This window comes from Podarcis raffonei, chromosome 10 (genome assembly GCF_027172205.1).
Source record: "Podarcis raffonei isolate rPodRaf1 chromosome 10, rPodRaf1.pri, whole genome shotgun sequence".
Lineage (NCBI taxonomy): Eukaryota > Metazoa > Chordata > Lepidosauria > Squamata > Lacertidae > Podarcis > Podarcis raffonei.
The window spans coordinates 59,261,330-59,278,589 of record NC_070611.1 but is presented as its reverse complement, the minus strand read 5'-3'; the positions used below and the strand labels follow the sequence as shown (position 1 = coordinate 59,278,589).

General features: G+C 39.0%; 1 protein-coding gene across 39 annotated transcripts in view; it reads right to left on the bottom strand.

The window, feature by feature from the left end:
- CACNA1C (calcium voltage-gated channel subunit alpha1 C) overlaps window positions 1–17,260 on the bottom strand; it is a 522,932-nt gene that overhangs the window by 164,385 nt on the left and 341,287 nt on the right. For 38 of the 39 annotated variants that reach the window (XM_053405792.1, XM_053405794.1, XM_053405791.1 and 35 more), the window contains exon 7: window positions 13,683–13,879. In XM_053405792.1, coding sequence (XP_053261767.1) covers window positions 13,683–13,879 — 197 coding nt within the window. Of the gene's footprint in view, window positions 1–13,682; window positions 13,880–17,260 lie in introns of those variants that run through there. The other variant, XM_053405832.1, reaches the window with a different exon arrangement.

Here is a 17,260-nt window from a genome sequence, read left to right as displayed (position 1 = left end):
TTCACCATCGCCATCTAGTGTCACAATGTATATTGCACTTAAAACACACTTAAAATGTTTTATAGTGGTACCTTGGATTAAGAACTTAATTCGTTCTGGAGGTCCGTTCTTAACCTGAAACTGTTCTTAACCTGAGGTACCACTTTAGCTAATGGGGTCTCCCGTTGCCGGAGCACGATTTCTGTTCTCATCCTGAAGCAAAGTTCTTATCCCGAGGTACTATTTCTGGGTTAGCGGAGTCTGTAACCTGAAGCGTATGTAACCTGAAGCGTATGTAACCTGAGGTACCACTGTATTTGCAGCTTTATAGCTGAGTCTCTGGTTCATGGGCTCATGGAGAGTCGAACAGGACTAAGACGACTAAACAACAACAAGCTGAGTCCAAAGCCTAGTCTTTCGTAGTTTCTCTACTGAGATGAAAAACTTGCACACAGTAATACTTGATGCAGTCACGCACTGCCAAACCAGACCGTGAAATCTGCCAGGATGTTTTCAATACTGTTCATTTAAAAAAACACCACACACACACACACACACATTAAGGTATTTATTATAACTGTTCCATCATAAAAAGTTTTTTGGTCCTTAATAGTGCATTTGGTTCTATGTGAATTTCTTATTTATGAGTTGCATAAACTGCACCAAGAAAAGATGTTCATCTACCAGCTTCTTAGTTCTATTATGAGATAATCTGTGGTACATACAGAAACATGGAACTGCATTTGGTGAAACTTAATATTGTCAACAGTGCCCCAAACTTCCACATCTGAATTTTAAAACTTGAAAACTCGACAAAAGAAACTGATCTCATCTTGTGGTAAAAGTAAATATAGAAATCAGTAGAAGCAGGGTGTCCTGATAGGGTGCAAGGTGTTGGGGGCACTCAAACCAGCAATTCAGAAAGCAGAGCCCATGACCACTAGAGCAGCTCTCACTCTGAAGGTGTTCCTGCCTCAGTCTCTGCTATGCTGCAGCATCACTTCACATGGTGGCTAAAGCAGGAAAAGCCACCTTTAATTTCAGCTAAGAACATGGGCCTGCCTAGCTCTATATAACACCTGTTCCAAGTTGTGTTCCACACAGGGCATTTTATTATTATGAATAGTAGCAGTAGAAAACTTGCCTTATATCATTTGGTAGCTGACCGCCAGCCCTTTCATTGTTGTCTGCACCATCTGGCACCAATCATCAACCTATTAGTATTATTATTCACATTTGTTTGTCACTTTATTTTTAAAAAGTCTCAAAGCAACTTAAGATAAAATACAAACCTGTAAAATCAATTAAAAAGCAAAGGAAAAAACAACAATGTACAAAACAACTAAAAGGACAAATTCTACCCCACCCCACTAGAAAATGAGCACCACACATAGGTGCCATCTCCTCAGGGCTCTGGGTGCCCGAGCAACCACAAAATTTCCCATAATAGGGACCGGACACCTACAAAATGCACCACGCCCTGTGGAAAGAGCGCAGAGTTCAGGCAGGAGGGGAAGAGAAAGCACAGAGTTGTGGGGGAGACAGTGTGTGCAGAGTTTGGGCGCGAAGGGAAGAGAAAAATAGGTGCCGGTACTCACCATGAAGTTGTTACAGTGTCACACTTTTTAACAACAAAAGAGGTGCCGGTACTGCGTAACCTTGCATACCCCCTGAAAAAAATGCACTGACTAGGACTGCAATCTAAACACACTTACTGTGATGAAATACACCCCAATGACACCCAACTGGATTTCTGAGTAAACATGCATAGCATTGTGCTATTAACTCCCAAATAAATTTGCCTAGGGTCAGGGTGCCACTTAAAGACAAAGCAAACAGAACATTTTGCTCTGTGGTTATAGTAGCCCAGAATAGAAATGAGGAAGAACATGTTTTAGAAAGAAAGAAAGAAAATGTCCAGATTTCCAGGTAGAAAATATTTTAATGATATACAATATGAGCTCCAATCCTTTGCAAAACTTGCTCTGCTTTTTATTTGCTCAAAATATTAGGGGTTGTTTTTTATCATATAAAGTCTCATTTTTATTTCCTTCATGATGAGTCAGTTAAATCTTTGCAGGATAAAACTAATGAATGCAAAAGCAATTAGCAATTCAGTGCAATTCAACTGCCTCTATTAAGGAGGGAGGTGCCACTTTGTGTAATATATTGTCCAGCAATGAAATTCATTGTTATTCACTGTATAAGGAATGGACACATACATGGAAATATTTGTACTGGCATCCCATCTATATATCTGGCAATACAAGTAAATAAACTGGGCAACATCTAAAGTAATGCTTTTTGATACAGAAACCTGTCTTTTTATTTTTACAGATGCAGTCTGAGTCTCCTCTCTGAGAACAAAATATTAAAAGCAAGGAGTCACCTAGCAGTGAGCCAGGCTGTTAGCAAGCTATTCTGGCTCTCTGCCAGTAATAACAGCAGAGGTGGAGGGGAACTATCTTTTCAACCAACATATTTACTTCTCTCCCAAAGTGCAATGAGCCAAGAGAAAGCAAGGCATTGCCAGAGACCCTTATCTAACTGCAGAGAAGCATCCCCAGGAGCCTGCAACTAATCCATTGATTTGTAATGGTTCCTGATGAACTAACCTAAACAATACTCCACCCCAGAGGGATACAGTTGCTTAGTTAGACGTCTGATAAGGATTTGTGAAAGGATTAAGTCTTAGATCTACTATACAACCTAAACATTGAGTGATTTGCCAGGGAAAAAGAGAATAAGTACTTGTCTAACTTTTTTGCATTCAACAATAATACATTTCCAATTACAATCCTCTTGCCTTGCCCCAACTATCTCGAAACCAAGCATTTTCTGTTAAGGGTGGGAACTATTCATCCTTCACAAAGCAACAACATGGGAATGAATTATAGGAACTTTCTGGTGGCGTGGCCTTAACATGCAGGCAAGGAGGGACAGATTTCTTATTTATTAAGGGCAGTCATCTTCTGCCTCCCCCAAGAAATGTTGCTACTTTATTAACATAGCATCAGTCCCTTTGGACAAATATAGCAAACACTACTGAGTTGTTCAGGGCAGCCATTGTGTGAAGCAACAACAAAGTTTATTTATTTGGTTCGTGTGTTTTCTGGACATTGTAGATCTGTCTTAGTCTGGACATTGTAGATCTGTCTTATTTATTGGGGGGGGACAGGATCCTTTGCCACTTTAAGGTAAGCCCATCCCAACCAAAAGGTTCTTAGATTTCATCTAATTCCAAGGATCAATCCAATTTTTAGGGACATCCCTCCCCCCCAGGTAATAGGCTGAATATTCTATGATGCAACTATGGGGGTACGTTTTGTTCCTTAGAGATCTTTAACTGGGGCCTCTAGTGTTGCAGGTAAAATCTGTGCAAGGTCATTGCTTCTGAAGCAAAACTGTGGGCTAGCAACTCAGCTATCACCTAGCAGCAGGCACTCCATCAGGCTCCAGCCGAAGGAGAAAAGAGACTCAAGGCCAGGCATAGGCAACCTCTGGCCCTCCAGATGTTTGGGACTACAATTCCCATCATCCTTGACCACTAGTCCTGTTAGCTAGGGATGGTGGGAATTGCAGTCCCAAACATCTGGAGGGCCAGAGGTTGCCTATGCCTGCTCAAGGCTATTCTAACAGCTCTTCTGAGAGACCAGCTGGCTCTGCCTATCTTTCAGTGTCTTCTAGCTGCAACCATTCCATCAAACTACCTGAACTATTTCCATCTCAGCTTCAGACCTGAGAACTGTAACTTTAAGAATTGATACCTGAGTGTGGTTCCCCCACCTCTCTCCTATTTCTCTCCCTGTCTCTATTAATCATTTTGTTTTGTTTTTTGTTTTTTTAATGTATTTTTTATTAAATATTTCTTGGTTTACAAAAATATGTGCAATGTCTATTTTTTCAAGTTACATTTTCTACAGGTCAGTTTCATTTGTTGAGACATTAGTGTTACATTAGGAAGAAAGGGGGGGAAGAGGTGGATGGAGCCATGGTAGGTGGGGGTGGGGTCAGGTGGCAAAGTTTCTATTTTATTTAATGTATGTGTGTGGGGGGTTTTGTGTCAGCATCGCTTGTGCAGGTTCTTTTTGCTATTTGCTTGTGTACCTTTGGTGGTGAGAGAAGCTGGGGTTAGCCTAGAGTGTGGTTGCTTGTTTGTGATTGGCTGTGGTGAACTTTGTTTTCATGTGTGAGTGGTGTGGGTGGGTGTTTTTGAATCAGGTTAGCCATATTGAAGCAGGGTAAAAATTCTTTAAATAAATAGCATACAACAGGTCTCAGGGCATAGTCTGAAACCACATGATTCAGCCACCTTGTTAAAACAAAGCAGATCTGAATCTGAATGGGGGACCACATAAATAATTTCCCTCTACTGCCAGCCCATTCTGTTCATAGTAGCCTACACTTCATATATTTTCTGAATCAATCAATCAATCAATAGATTTTTATTGTTTATAGTGGCCATCACAATACAATATAAGCACAAATCAAATAACTACAGAATGACAGACTTTACATGCACTAGACTAAAACAGATGTCCAATGTCCAGAAAAACACACACACACCAAAAAACCATTTCTTTTGGTCAGCATCCCTAGGGTCTGGCACTTGCATTATCCATAAAGGCTGTCCTTATCTTTCTTGCTGCTAGTACAAATAGTGCCACCCTATCAACTTCTGCCAATAGCCTTTTAATTTTAAAGACATCTGGTTGAACGTCTAAGGCGGTCTAAGGCGGTCTGAAAAGGGGAGATTAAATTTGGCTCTAGGTGAATCATATATAATATAATATACAAGATCCTCAATAGACCCTGATCCACATATACAGAGGTGCTCTTTTGCAGGTCTGCTAGTATATCTCCCAGCCATCATTTCTACATTTTCTAGAAATGATGTTTGATTGTTTTCAATAATTTCCTATTTAAAGTTTGCCCAGTGAAACTTGTATTTTAATCCAGTGCTTGGAATAGACAACATATTCATCAAACACTCCCAGGAGACACAGTGAGGAAATGTGGCCATACATTTAAGTAACTGGTAGTTTGGCAATAACACTAGAAACAAAGCAAAAGTGGATATCACTAAAAACATTAAGGCCAACAATATACTTTATGAAACACATCAGAAGCAGAAAAGTAGCTAGGGAGGTGGTTGGACCATTAGTCCAGAAAGGAGCTACATGTTTGTTAAAAGAGGATAAGGAGGTTGTAGTAAAACTGAATGAATTCTTTGCATATGTCTGCACGCTGTGGAAGACGTAGGACACAACCCTGTGCCTGAATTGACCTTTTCAGGAAGGACATTTGAAGAAGTAAGCTAAATAGGCCTCATTAAGAAATTTAAAAGTAACAAATCATCAGGTGCAGATGGCATCTATCCAAGAGTTCTTATAGAACTCAAATATCAAATAGCTGATCTTCTAACATGTATTGTGGCACTCTGGTCAGTGACCGAAATAAATTCATTCAACACATAACGTGTCCCTGAGCTTGGCCTCCATACCAGTTCTTTAAAGGGGATTCAGAAAATTACAGGCCACTTGGCTTAACGTCTGTCCAGGTAAATTGGTGGAAAGTATTATTTAGGATAAAATGATCAAGCATATAAAAGGACAAGTCTTGCTGAGGAATCAACATGGCTTCTGCAAATGTAAAACTCTCTTGCTCTCTAATATTTTAGAGATCTTAACGGCTTCCTGTCTTCTCAGTTCTAGCTCCTGCTCTCTCTGGCCAGCTATGAGGTTACCTCCTTGGACTTTAATACCTGCTTCCATCCACTGAGCATATGGTTTTGTCTAATATTTAAAATACATAGTATTGGGCTTGACTGTTTTACATGGGTTCTATATCCTATGATAAGAACCTGCCATCCTCATTTTGCATAATGCATTTTGTGATAGTCAATAATAAATAAGACTGTGTAATTTGAGTTGTGTCATCAGATCCCTGTAAATCTACAATCTCATAAGGAGTCAGATTCTTTTTTAAAAAAACCCTGGGTGAAGTCCCTGGCCCAGTCAGATATGCCAATCTATTTTATTTTAGCACTGATTATGTGTGACCTATACAAACTCCCTAAAGGACCTTCAAAATGACTTTGATCACAGTGTATTTGCTAGTGGGTCACCTTGGCCAGCAGCGTAAATGTGTTCTTTTTTAAAAAAATTAAGACCGCTTCTTTTCCCAAATGGATTTTTTTAAAAGTACCCATAAGGCTCAAAGGCTATTTACACAGGAGGGTTGATTATTATTTCATTGCAAATTCTACAGCATTACGAAGTATCCATCTATTCCTCTGGTACTTAGAAACCTTAGTTATTTAAAAGTCTTTTCATCTTTTACAAGCTTTGGAAATTCACTCTGAAAAGGATAAAGCCCTGACTGTAAGCATGAACATATTCTTCAGGACACTAGGTCTCCAAATGTTAGAGCTGATTTCAGTTCAAATTCTAGGGGCTTTCCCCTTCTGCTTATGTTTATTTTGTATTTACATTTACAAGGCTGATTATCATGAAAGAGATTTACAGTATTGCTTCAAATCTCCAAGCTCATCCAATGTATTGCCAAAAATGTTATTTTTGTTTCAATCATTGCAAATATTGGACAAGATGGACTGTTTCAAGAAGTGGCAGAGAGACATTTCCAGATTTGTCTGGCAGGGCAAGAAGCCCAGAATAAAATTTAAAATATTAACTGACGCAAAGGAAAGAGGTGGATTTGCCCTGCCAGACCTTAAGCTTTACTATGAATCAGCAGCATTCTGCTGGTTGAAAGAATGGCTGCTTCTTGAGAACACAGACATTTTGGACTTAGAAGGTTTTAACAACGTTTTTGGTTGGCATGCATATTTGTGGTACGACAAGGTTAAAGCACATAAAGCATTTAAAAACCATATTGTCAGGAAAGCATTGTTCAATGTCTGGATAAGATACAAAGATTTACTGGAAAATAAAACCCCAAGGTGGTTGTCACCAATGGAAGCGAAGGCTCAGAAAAAGCTCAATATGGAGGTCAAATGGCCGAAATATTGGGAAATATTGGAACAAGAAGGAGACAAACTGAAATTGCAGAGTTTTGAGAAATTAAAAGATAAAGTGCGAGACTGGTTTCATTATTATTAGGCGATGGCGCTAACCTGGAAGTCTCCCCTAAATGGGCACAAGATATTGGTCATAACATTATGTTTGCTGACTGGGAACAGTTGTGGACCACCGGTATGAAATTTACGGCATGTAATGCCTTAAGAGAGAATATTATGAAAATGATATACAGGTGGTACATGACACCAGTCAAGCTTGCAAAAATATATCATTTGCCTGATAACAAATGTTGGAAATGTAAAGAAAATGAAGGTACATTCTTTCACCTTTGGTGGACGTGCCCAAAGATTAAGGCTTTCTGGGAGATGATATATAATGAAATGAAAAAGGTATTTAAATATACCTTCCTGAAGAAACCAGAGGCCTTTCTCCTGGGCATAGTCGGCCAATTGGTGCCAAAGAAGGACAGAACTTTCTTTATGTACGCAACAACAGCAGCAAGAATACTGATCGCAAAGTATTGGAAGACACAAGAGTTACCCACCCTGGAAGAGTGGCAGATGAAGGTGATGGACTATATGGAATTGGCGGAAATGACTGGCAGAATCCGAGACCTGGGAGAAGAGTTGGTGGAAGAAGACTGGAAGAAATTTAAAGACTATCTGCAGAAACACTGTAAAATTAATGAATGTTAAAATGATGTTGGATTGAAAATAAGTGGCATTAGCAACAAAGTTAATAAGAATATGCAAAAATGAATTGATAATGGATGAAAATATAGAGTTAGAATATGTTAAGATACAGAGTTAAGATAAATGAAAGAGGGTAAGGATTTGCTGATTTGATTATTTAAATGGGAATACAAAAAGGGGAGGTGTGAGGAGGCCAAGGAAACAAGCTAATGAGTTTAAAGTTACAAAAAACGGATTTGTTTTTAATTCTTCTTCATCTATTTGTTTTTTGTATTTTGTATTTTTATTCTTCTTTTTTCTCTTTTATGTATTTTTGTATGTTCTCTTTTTTTATCTTTTTCTTTCTATATGACTTTTTTCTATTTTGTAAACTTATGTTTTTGTAAAATCTCAATAAATATCTTATATATATAAAAAAAAAATCTCCAAGCTCAGGGTTTTCCATTTCCCAACAGAGAGATGTAAGATTCCTTTGTGTGAGTGTGTGTACAGCATAAAATGCATAAAATGTTGTGTGATGATTTACATAGTCAACTAAATGCTTGAAAAGAAAGATAGTAAGAAATATAATAAGATATAAATTCTCCATGCTCTTTAGTAATGTTTTCATACTTCACGCTTCAAGGTAGAAAATGCTGGGCATCTATTAATTTACAGCTTTCTGAAGAATATTAGTATCTTCAATACCAAATGGAACATACTGATCACAAGTAGAACACTCAGGTCTTTTGTAAATTCACATTCTGGACATGTTCTGCCCTACACTTTGTAAACTAAAATTTTCCAGCTCCGTCAAAGTTTCCCCCCCAAAATTCTTCCTGTTGGTTGTTTGGTGCATAATAGCCACTGATCCTGCAATGTGCCCCTGATAAACAAGTAACGTAGATCAGGATCACTAAGGGTTTGTTCAGGTTTAAATTCTGATTTATCCGTAACACATGTTGCTACCCCACAAGCATTAGATGTTCCCTGAGAGGCAAACCACTGTCCCCCAGAGGAGGGGAGGGGAGGGGAGACATACTCATTGTAGTCCCCCTCCTCCTCTGGTGAGTCTCCTGGACCAGAATCAAGTCTGGTCTCCCTTTTCTTAATTCCTTCCAAACCTATCTCCATTTTATGGCTGATCCCATAAAAATGTGATTATTTTTAAATTATCCATACTTGTTCCAGGATGATTAGTACGTTATAGGAGCGTGTGGAAAACATTATATCTAAAAGACAATTGCTGGCAACTTGCAATAGTTTAACAGCTGGACGGTGAACAAACCCCAAACTTCCCCTCCCCCCCTTTCCCCTCCCACCTACAACAATAAAATTCCCTCCTACTGTTGGAACCATTGTGGTATCCACAGAGTAGTAAATTCTACTCTTTCAGTAGTATTAACAATAGGGGATGACCAAAATCACCGCTTCCCCCCCTCCCAAGAACATTCTATGATAGTAAAGTTACAAAGCAAGTCATAAAAACCAATACAAAACGATCTCATGCAGAGCAGAAGCCATATTGTGGGATTCTCTGTCCATTTTTCTTCTGCATTGGATTTTTCTGCTTGGGTTACCTTGATGTAAGTTGCAGCATTGTATCAAAGTATTATGAAACTCCAAGCAACACTAACTCTGTATTCTGAGATATTGTATGGGGGATTCAGTTCAGCTAAGGATGACTGGTGGGCTACAATTGCTAGTATTGTAAGTCCTAAATTAGAAAACTTCCTGGAAATAATAAACTGACAGTCCATAACTGGCCCGTAACTCAGCTACTAATAAATTAATTCACATATTTATATATCACTGTTTTGCAGAATTTCCAGCAAAAACAACATTTTAGCCTTAACCAGCCTGTTCTTGTCTTTCCATATCAGCCACTATGTATATGCAGGCAAAAAACAATATATGACAAGAGAGAAGGTAGAAAAGGTCTGGCTTCTCACTCTTGTTCTTTGCCATAATTTCCTTATAGATTTTTGTACTCACAGAGGCCTGGCAGTAACTGTTTCTTAACCAGAGGTACCACTGTACTGATTTTGGAAGAAAAGTCAGTAAAATTAAATCCTATATCCTGAACTGAATTCTGTTTCAAAAATGACAGTTCCCTCTGACACTGAACTATGACACTTCCCCTAGTCAACACCTTTGAAATTTTATTTCAAAAGACTGCTGCTGATATTATCTCCCAGTGTTCCAAACAATTGATTGAGAAATAGGATTTGGTGATGGTGAAAGAGTCAGCTAGGGAAAGAATAAGAAAAGAGCAAAACAATGAAGAAAGTGATTAAAAAAAGGTCAAGAGAAAGGTGGGAATGTGAAATATATCCTTCCCGAGCAGGACATTGGACAGAGGCCTCCTCTTTTCTAGTTCCCAGCAAATTCTCAATTGGTTCAAATGTAATACCAACCCACAGTTTGCAGCTAAGAAGCCTCAGCCTCACGAGCTCCTTCCTCTCCATCTCCTTATGCACAGCAATACCCACTAAATCCCATGCCCATGCTATAGTTTGTGGGAAACCATAGTTCACTGTTATATCTAAATTCTATCAACCCTGGTTTCCAATTCTAGTTTGCAAGGAATCATAAACTATAATTAATCAAGTGTCTTCCATATTGTACAGGTGGGATGATCACAGAGAGACTGTGAGTAGCCTGTGCCTTTTGCATTCACTTAAAGGATAGTTTATTTGGTGTTTTTTGTTTTGTTTTTGTTTTTTGATGTGGTCACCAATCCATTTTTAGTTCTCTCCTAATAATAGCTATATCCTGAAGAAGAACTTATATCCATTTTATTCATGAAAAGTGCTATGATAGCCTGGCTAATGTTACATTATCCTGGCTACATGGTGACTTAGAAAGCAAGATAATGGACAATCTGAAATCAGAACAAATTAAAATGAAGTAGTATACACAAGTGACAGCAATCCAGGGTTTTATATGCCCTCTGGAATTGGCAGCAATTGTCTTGGCATCATGGCTCCTCACTGGCACAAAACATGAACACCCAATACCTGTCATCTTTTTTTCTTTTTTCGGCAAAGAGATACTTGGAATTAATTAGCGATGATTGGATTTTTTTAATTCCCAGGGCTTATTCTTTGTTATATTTCACAACCCTGCCAAAATCTGCTGTGTTTATTGTTTCCCCCTTCTAAACAAACCAATCTAAAAAGAAAGCAGTAGTTCTTTCTTGGAGAAAAAATATGTACAGGAAACATGCAGAGAGGTGCATTCAGCAAAACAGATTATTCTCTTGTGTGGAAAGGCCATGCTAATTCAAGCCTATGCACCCTTAAAAATAAAGGGTGAGAAAGCACAAACACAGCTGCTGAAAATTGTGGGGTGGTGGTTCTGTTTATAACATTTAAAAAAATTGTGGCAATATCACTGTGTTCCTCATCACCACATCTCCCTCAATGGGCTTCAACAGGCTGCAGAGGGATAAGCAAAGCTCACAAAACATGTCAAGGCTGTCAGCAAAGTAAATTATATCTATTGCCTGGTTTCTTCCCCAATTTGATTTCCTGACAGGAGTTTCCAGGGCAACTGTGAGCTTCTGTTTCAAGCTTTTTCATCAAAGCTCAAGAGTGCAATTTCAGAGATGCTGGAGGTTGGAAGGGAGTTTTACAAGTCAGCATGTCTAAACCAGCTGCATCAGACTTGCAGGCTTCCTACCTTGTTCCCTTGGGTTGTTATAATCCACTCAGCAAGGGGGCCAACCCAATTGTGCAAGCAATCAACCCAGGCAGCTGCTTTAGATACCAACACTTTTAGAGAAGGCCCAATCTAGGGAGCATGCTGCAGAATTCCTTACAATGTCAAAAAAAAGATCCACATACTATTGGAAAATGGAATTTCCTTTCCTGTAAATTCACAAAAGCCTTGGTGGGGGGAAGGAGAAATGGCAGAAGTTTGAAAACCTTTTGCATTTGGGCCAGATTTTGGTGGCTAGAATTAAGCTTTTTATGGCATGACGGTTTTTTGTTTCAAATAAACCCTGCAATACGTATAAGCATTATTTTTAAATTACACCCCATGCCAAGTCATAGAGAGGAGATAGGACAGAAACATATAAATAAAATTAAGTTGATTCTTGCTCTCAAAGCTATCTATGCCAGTCTGACGAAGAACCATGTCAGATTAACAATTTTGCTTGATATTTAAAAAACTGGTCTAATATAAGACACAATTTTGCCTATTATATGTGTCCTGTGCTGATGATAACTCAGATGGTAACCCTATGTCTCATGATGGTGTTCCCCACTGGACTGCTGGACTGCTACTTTTAGATTTTTTTAAAAAGTTTTAAATACACATAAGAGGATGGATTCAAACAAGTTTAAGCCTGTGCCACAATGAAGTGATTCCCTGTGGCTTCAAGGGCTCCACTGTATACATGGTGCTCCACTGTCCACATAGCCTTCCTCTTTCACTTCAACAGAGTAGGTAGTTTGCTAACCAGAATTCAAGTCACATGTAGAGTCACACAATCACTGAACTGAATGCCAATTCCTATGAGTGAAAATGCTTCGCAGGATCATGAAAGCACCCCTGGAATTCTAACCTTTATGTTTTAACCCTGTCTATGAGCTAATTCTGGCTAAACTTTATCATGTTAATGACAACTGAAACTCAGTGTGCCTTGTTCAGCTTTGTTTTCTGTGAACTTGCAGTTCTGACTTATTAATACAGGATCTGTGCTAGAGAAGTGCATGGATAGCACCAGAGAGGAACTGGGGGGAAGGGGCAAACCTGGCCCCTAACCCTTGCTCTCATTGCTGGACTCCTATTGTTAACATATTGCATATTTTTCATTCAGAGAACAACTTGACCACCTAGAAATAAGCTGTGCCCCTTCTGTGACTGCCCCTGTAATTTTTTCCCCTGTTTCTGACACTGGAAGTGATGGAGATTCAGTCACAGAGACACTTCACTCAAGAAACCAGAGGAGTTTACTAAGAGTATATGAAACCATAAATCTTGTCTGTGATGCAAGCTGTAATTTCTAACATTACTACAGATTTCTTCAGTCTAAGAATGTTTTAGACAAGAGGATAGGTTGCTCAGGAAAGTAGTAGAACTTCCTTCTCTGGAACAATTTAAGGAATATTAGACAAACTTATTTATGGAAGGTTTAGATTTGGACAACCCTGCTTCCATAGGCCCAGACATGGTCATCGTTTAGCTCTGTGACTCCTATACTAATACTAGTAACTACAGTTTGTATTCTGTCACCAAAGATTTCTGGCTGCCCTCATCTGTGCTTTGACTTACACTGTAGTGGAATGTTGGCTGTTATTATGAGGAAGACTCCATGGCCTAAGTTTCAAGGAACAGAGATAGATATGTTGGGTTGTCGCCATCTAAATTTTACTTAAGAGTAGACCCATTGAAATTAATGGACCTAAAATAGTTACTCTGAGGATGACTACCGTTGGATTCATCCCATTCTGTTTCTAGATTTCTTTTTCTTTTAGTAATCAGGGTGACATAGATTATTACACACTAAATTTCAGTTCTTGTGTGTTGGAAATAGCTTAACAATTTAGATATTCCTATAAGTATGACCCAAGAGTCTTCATTTATATAGATATCTAGAGGCTGGTGCTTCCAGTGATAGTAAGATGGTTAAATGAAGTGTAATTATTTGGTTAGCAAGAAATTGTGCTGCTTTATTAATCTGGAGCAGTATGAAACATTTCTCATGCAAGAAAACACTGGTCAGTAAAAGCATAGTGAAAATCTTGATAAATAAATGTAAATTGAAAGATAACACTGAAAGCTAAGAACAAACAGTGGAGGGCTGTCATACTGCCCCTTTAATGCACTACATCAATCTGAGGTATCAGTTCAGTAGTTATCCCATTTGCATGACATACAGAGCAAGCAGTATAACAAAATAGCAATGACAGCCCCATGTTTTGAGCATGACATAAGAAGAGTGCTGTATCCACATTGTCACAGATTGATTTCACATACATACCCAGTATAGCACATCTGTCCAGCCCTCCATGGTGATGCACTGAAACACAGTTAACATGGCAAAGGCAAAATTGTCGAAGTTGGTAATGCCATGCTTAGGTCCTTCCCATCCTGGTCTGCATTCAGTACCATTCTGACATTGCCGCCCATGCGCAAATACAGGTGCACAAGGAGAGGGTTCCTCTTCTGCTGGTGTATCTTAAACAACAGGGATAAAGAATTGTTAAAATCCATGCAATTGAATGGTGAGGCAAAGAGTTATTTGCTTGTAATGGTGGCAAGGTATCTGAAGACATTAATTGTAATTAACTTTTTATATATTCATGCTGTGCTTGTGCTTCATAGAAATCGGGGCAGTTTACATACTGCCTTTGATCCAAAGATACCAATGTGTGCCTGGAATGTGCTTCTACTTGTGTGTGGCAGTTGGAGGAAAGGTCCTGATTTCTGCAGGTTCCCTCTTCCTGCTATAGCTCCTCATGCCATACCCCATGCCAGTATGGAAGGCACCTCAAACCTCAGGAGCAACCTTTCAAGAAGTATTTTAACTTCCCCTTTACTTTATAAAATTCTAGAAAGATGGATATAAACAAATAGAATAGTTCCCCTATCTTGACATCTATAGCCATTGTGCTTGTAAAAAATGTTATAATCTGCATTACTTTCATATGGTTCTTGGATTTGTTACAAATAATAAAAAAACCTAATTCAGAAAACAAAACAAAACAAAACAAAAATCATAAAACTGATTTGGTCCAAAAGATCATCTGCTGTAAATGCTTCTATTTTCCAATAGATCAGGCCATATGTAATCCAGAACATAGTGTACCACAGGTAGATAAGATGTACAGAGCAGAAAGGCAAACAGTTCCAGGAATTAGTTCTTTGATGGCACAAACAAACAAGGGGAAGAGAGAAGCCTCCCAAAGTCAACAGGCAATTCCTGAGATTTGTTCTTGTTGTTACAATCCCAAATATGTTATACAGGTTATGAGTTGATCTCAAAACAACCTAAAAGGCACTTTGACATCATCAAGTATTATGCATCCACATAACATGGATGGAAAAAATTTTTACTGACTCATGTGACTCACAAGTGCAATGCCAGAATTTATTTGTACTCTTCTTTTCACATGACTCTTCTATTGCCTTCTCTGTAAGTGCACATATAAAACATCTCTAGACCAGACTTAAATAGCCACTCATGCTGTGCAGTTTTATACTTATTCCTGAACAATTTGGAAACATCACTGAATTTATTCTCATTTGCCCTACAGTTTACAGTCCACAATCACTGTTGCTACCTTTCCCCTCAGAATCAGGAAAGGCAAGGACAGGGGCAGGTGGGAAAGATAGAGAAAAGATCAAGCAGCTGCTTAGTGAGCAAGGTGAAATGTTGGTGGTAGCAGATAAAAAAATCTATCTCCATCTTTCTCTCTATGCAGCTGGTTGGCAGGGTTTTAAAATATCTTTGCAAGTAAACAAAGTATATATTCTTTTTAAAAAGAACTGTGCATCTCTTTCTGTGTGTGCTGTGTTGCACTGTGACCTGCTGTGTGTATGTGTGCTGTGACGGGCATGAAGTGCATGTCTGTGGGAGACTGAGGGGGGTTCACACCCATTTTCTTGGCCACACTCATCACTGCCATGTGCCCCTTGTAGGGGTTGCACCAGGCAGTGTGGTCCTCAGCCTGAAAAGCTTTGCCATCTCTGTCTTATATGACTACTTGAAAAGACTCAAGGGATGGTTTGTCTGAGTTTGTAAATGGAAAGAGTATGAGAAAGTAAAACAAACCAAGAAGCTTTGTCTAGAACTAGAGTCACTGAGTCAGACTACACATTATTAACATTTACAACAGTTTATATTTGGGAACTGTACTGATAATAGGATATGACAGTTGTTGCTCTTAACATTGCCAGCTCATATCCAGATCAATGAGCTAATGACAAAAGTCAAAACCATTTTGTTGTGGCATGTGATGAACTTGGGACACTAAATTCTACTGCAACAGTTCAGCTCTGGAAAATACCCCTCTCCATGCAGACTGAAAGCTCTACCATAATGTTAAACCATGAAGTCAATGATTGGATAGGCTAAACAATAAATTATTGATCCAAATAGGGTGCTGTGTGGGAGAGGCAGAGAGGAGGGTGATGCTACTTTTGCTGGCATCAGATTTGATTAAACGAAAGTTTCATTCAGGAGCAACAAAAAGGATTATTTACACACACACACACATACCTGCCTGCCTGCCTGCCTGCCTGCCTGCCTGCCTGCCAAAACCTCAGAATTTGACTATACCAGCTTGATTTTAGCTTGGGAATTAAGATAATAATGATACTGTATCAGGTTCAAACTGCAATTACTAGATAGGTTCACAAAATTTAGGGAGGGTGGAAATTTGGGCCTTGAATCCCTGTTGTTGGGTCCCAGAGGAGGATAAGTGAAACTACAGTTGTTGAGCTGCCTGTGAGCATAAGTTCTCAGTAATTAGTCACTCTGTGACTCAGTTTGACATAATATTAAATTTGCTTTCTAACATCTACATAGAGCTTCTGACTGAGGTCATTTTGGGATTCAGAATGAGGTGCCACCAGTATGCTGCTGACATTCTACTCCTCAATGTCATCTGAGTCAGGTGAGGCTGTATAGTCATTGAACGGGTACCTGGACTCAGTAATGGGCTGGATGAGGGCCAGCAAACTGAGACTGAATCCTGAGAAGACAGAGGCACTGTGGGTATATTGTTCTCAGGTTCAGAAAATTAGTGTTCAACCTGTTCTGGACAGTGTGGCACTCTGCTTGAGAGAACAAGTTTGTAGTTTGGGAATAGTCCAAGATCCAGTGTTGCCACTAGAGTCAAGGCAACCTTAGTAGCCTGGAGTGCCTTTTACTGGCTTCAGGTGGTTTCTCCACTAACAACATTTCTAGATAGGAATTGTTTGGCCATGGAAACCCATGCTAGTAAACAAATAAAAAACAAAGATTAATGCTTAATCTCAGAAGGACATGTGCTGCTCAAGGAAAGAAAATGAAAGGAAAGGAAAGGAAAGGAAAGGAAAGGAAAGGAAAGGAAAGGAAAGGAAAGGAAAGGAAAGGAAAGGAAGATGAATGTGGAAGAAATTAAGTAGCAGTGACTAAGAGTCAGTGCTCCATAATTTTTTTATCAGAGCAGTTGTTTATTCCTGGTGGCTCCTTCCTTTGATATGTGGATCATCTGAATCATTTCTCACAAGAGCCTTAATTTCCTATGCCACTGATCAGTCCACATTTAGGTTTCCATCTCCTAAATGTTGACATTTTCACATAGCAAATTATTTATATGGGAGGAGCTGCATCCATGAGAAAAGTGGTTATGCTTCCTTTACATCTGCAATCTGAATGGTCATTTCTGTATTTGTCAAGTTTCTTCATTATGGTTCAGCTACATGGTAAAGCAGGATCCACATGTTTAGCAACAATCACCTCCTGACAACCACATTTCAAGTGTGGCACATATTTTATTTAAGATAATTTTATTCTCCCTTTTGATTTTATAAAAGCTGTCAAGGTGGTTTGCAAACAAATCCATGAGATAC